The 1,966-nt window shown below is 47.7% G+C and overlaps 1 protein-coding gene across 1 annotated transcript in view; it reads left to right on the top strand.

Moving 5' to 3' along the window:
- The first annotated feature begins 38 nt into the window (after window positions 1–38).
- LOC106819785 (neurobeachin-like) overlaps window positions 39–1,966 on the top strand; it is a 4,133-nt gene continuing 2,205 nt past the window's right edge. Inside the window, exons 1-4 of the mRNA XM_014824371.1 lie at window positions 39–43; window positions 187–392; window positions 1,123–1,268; window positions 1,633–1,762. Coding sequence (XP_014679857.1) covers window positions 39–43; window positions 187–392; window positions 1,123–1,268; window positions 1,633–1,762 — 487 coding nt within the window. The remainder of the gene's footprint in view (window positions 44–186; window positions 393–1,122; window positions 1,269–1,632; window positions 1,763–1,966) is intronic.

Raw genomic sequence — 1,966 nt, 5'->3', positions numbered from 1 at the left:
AATTATATATATATATATATATATATATATATATATATATGGAGTGAATAATCACGAATTATTTTGATCACGAAATAATTTTTTGTGATTATTTACTCTTGATATATATATACACACACACACACATATATAGATATATATACATATATATATATGTATATATATATCATGCAATTTACTGCATAGTTGCTCAGCGCCCCCTGGTGTTTTATACGCTGTCTTGTTTGTAGCCGGCAGCCCGGCAGCGACGCAGAATCGTCGCAGCCTGTGTAACAACATCGCGCAGCGCGTCCGGATGAGGGCCAATTGTTTTGTGACGACGATCGACAGCAAGTTCATCGTCGCCTGCGGGTTCTGGGACCACAGCTTCCGCGTGTTCAACACGGACTCAGGTACTCGTCGTCGTTGCGGTCGTACCTGTGTATAAGGGTCACTTAAGAGTGTTCAGCACAGAGTTTAGTAATTGTAATTGCGGTCTAACCTGTGTATAAGGGTCACTTAAGAGTGTTCAGCGCAGAGTTCAGTAATTGTAATTGCGGTCTAACCTGTGTATAAGGGTCACTTAAGAGTGTTCAGCGCAGAGTTCAGTCATTGTAATTGTGGTTGAACCTGTGTATAAGGGTCACTTAAGAGTGTTCAGCGCAGAGTTCAGTAATTGTAATTGCGGTCGAACCTGTGTATAAGGGTCACTGAGAGTTTTTGAGCTGGACTCCGGTATGTATGGTCCTATCGAACCTGTGTATAAGGGTCATGTAGAGTGTTTGAGCTGGACTCCGGTATGTATGGTCCTATCGAACCTGTGTATAAGGGTCATGTAGAGTGTTCAGCATGAATTCTTACACTCCTCCCCTCCATCCTTTCCTAACCCTCCCCCTCTCCCTCTTCCTCTTCCTCTCCCTCCCCCTGTCCCCCTCTCCATCGTTCATATATCTGACAACACGTATGGTTTTCATTGTCGGCAGCTGCGATCACACAGATCATCTACGGTCACTACGACATCGTCACCTGCCTCGCCCTCTCCCCCTCGCCCTCTCCCCCTCGCCCTCTCCCTCTCTCTTCTCCCCCTCTCTCTCCTTCCTCCCCCTCTCTGTATCTAACAGTGCATGTTTTCTTTGTCGGCAGCTGCGATCACACAGATCATCTACGGTCACTACGACATCGTCACCTGCCTCGCTCGCTCAGAGTGTAACATCACGTCCGACTGCTACATCGCCACGGGTTCCCGCGACGCCACCGTCATGTTGTGGGACTGGAGCGCACGCCTACAGGTACGCGCGGGGGAGGGGAGGGGAGGAGGGAAGGGGAGGAGGGGGAGGGGGAGGGGATCTTTGGAGTGCCAATGCCCAGCACCGAGTATTATTAGGTAGAGTTAGAACGATCGAGTGGATTTCGAAGGTCGGGATTCGCTTTCTTCCTTCAAACACGTCGTTTAAGAATGACAGAAAGCCTCCGATAGAATAGTTTTCTTCGCGTCATTTAAGAATTAAACGCTTGTTGTTTTTCCGAAAGACATTTTTCTTCAGGGATGAAACATTTTTTTCACATCATTTAAGAATTAAACTTGTTCTTCTGAATAACTTGTTTGTGAAGCTTCCTTCACGGTCGCCTTTCTCTCTCTCTTTCTCCGTACAGATGCTGGTGGGGGAGAGCACGGCTCCGGGTCAGCTACCGACCCCGCGCACGACCTTGACAGGTCACGACCGAGAGGTCACCTGCGTCGTCATCTCCGCCGAGCTGGGACTCGTAGCGAGCTCCTCGAAAGGTAAACAAGCGCGCATTCATGCGTGCGTGCTGCCGTCGCCACGTGTGCGTGCGCGTTTCTACTAGTGCATGTGCGCACGGCTACTTTCTTTCGCATGTATGCGTATAAGCAATCTCACCGATCCCTCGTGTGAGAAGTCAAATCAGCAGCAAAAACCAAAACATTGCGTATATATATATATATATATATATATATATATATATA

Source organism: Priapulus caudatus, unplaced genomic scaffold (genome assembly GCF_000485595.1).
Source record: "Priapulus caudatus unplaced genomic scaffold, Priapulus_caudatus-5.0.1 Scaffold4451, whole genome shotgun sequence".
Lineage (NCBI taxonomy): Eukaryota > Metazoa > Priapulida > Priapulimorpha > Priapulimorphida > Priapulidae > Priapulus > Priapulus caudatus.
This window is presented reverse-complemented; position numbering and strand designations above follow the sequence as displayed.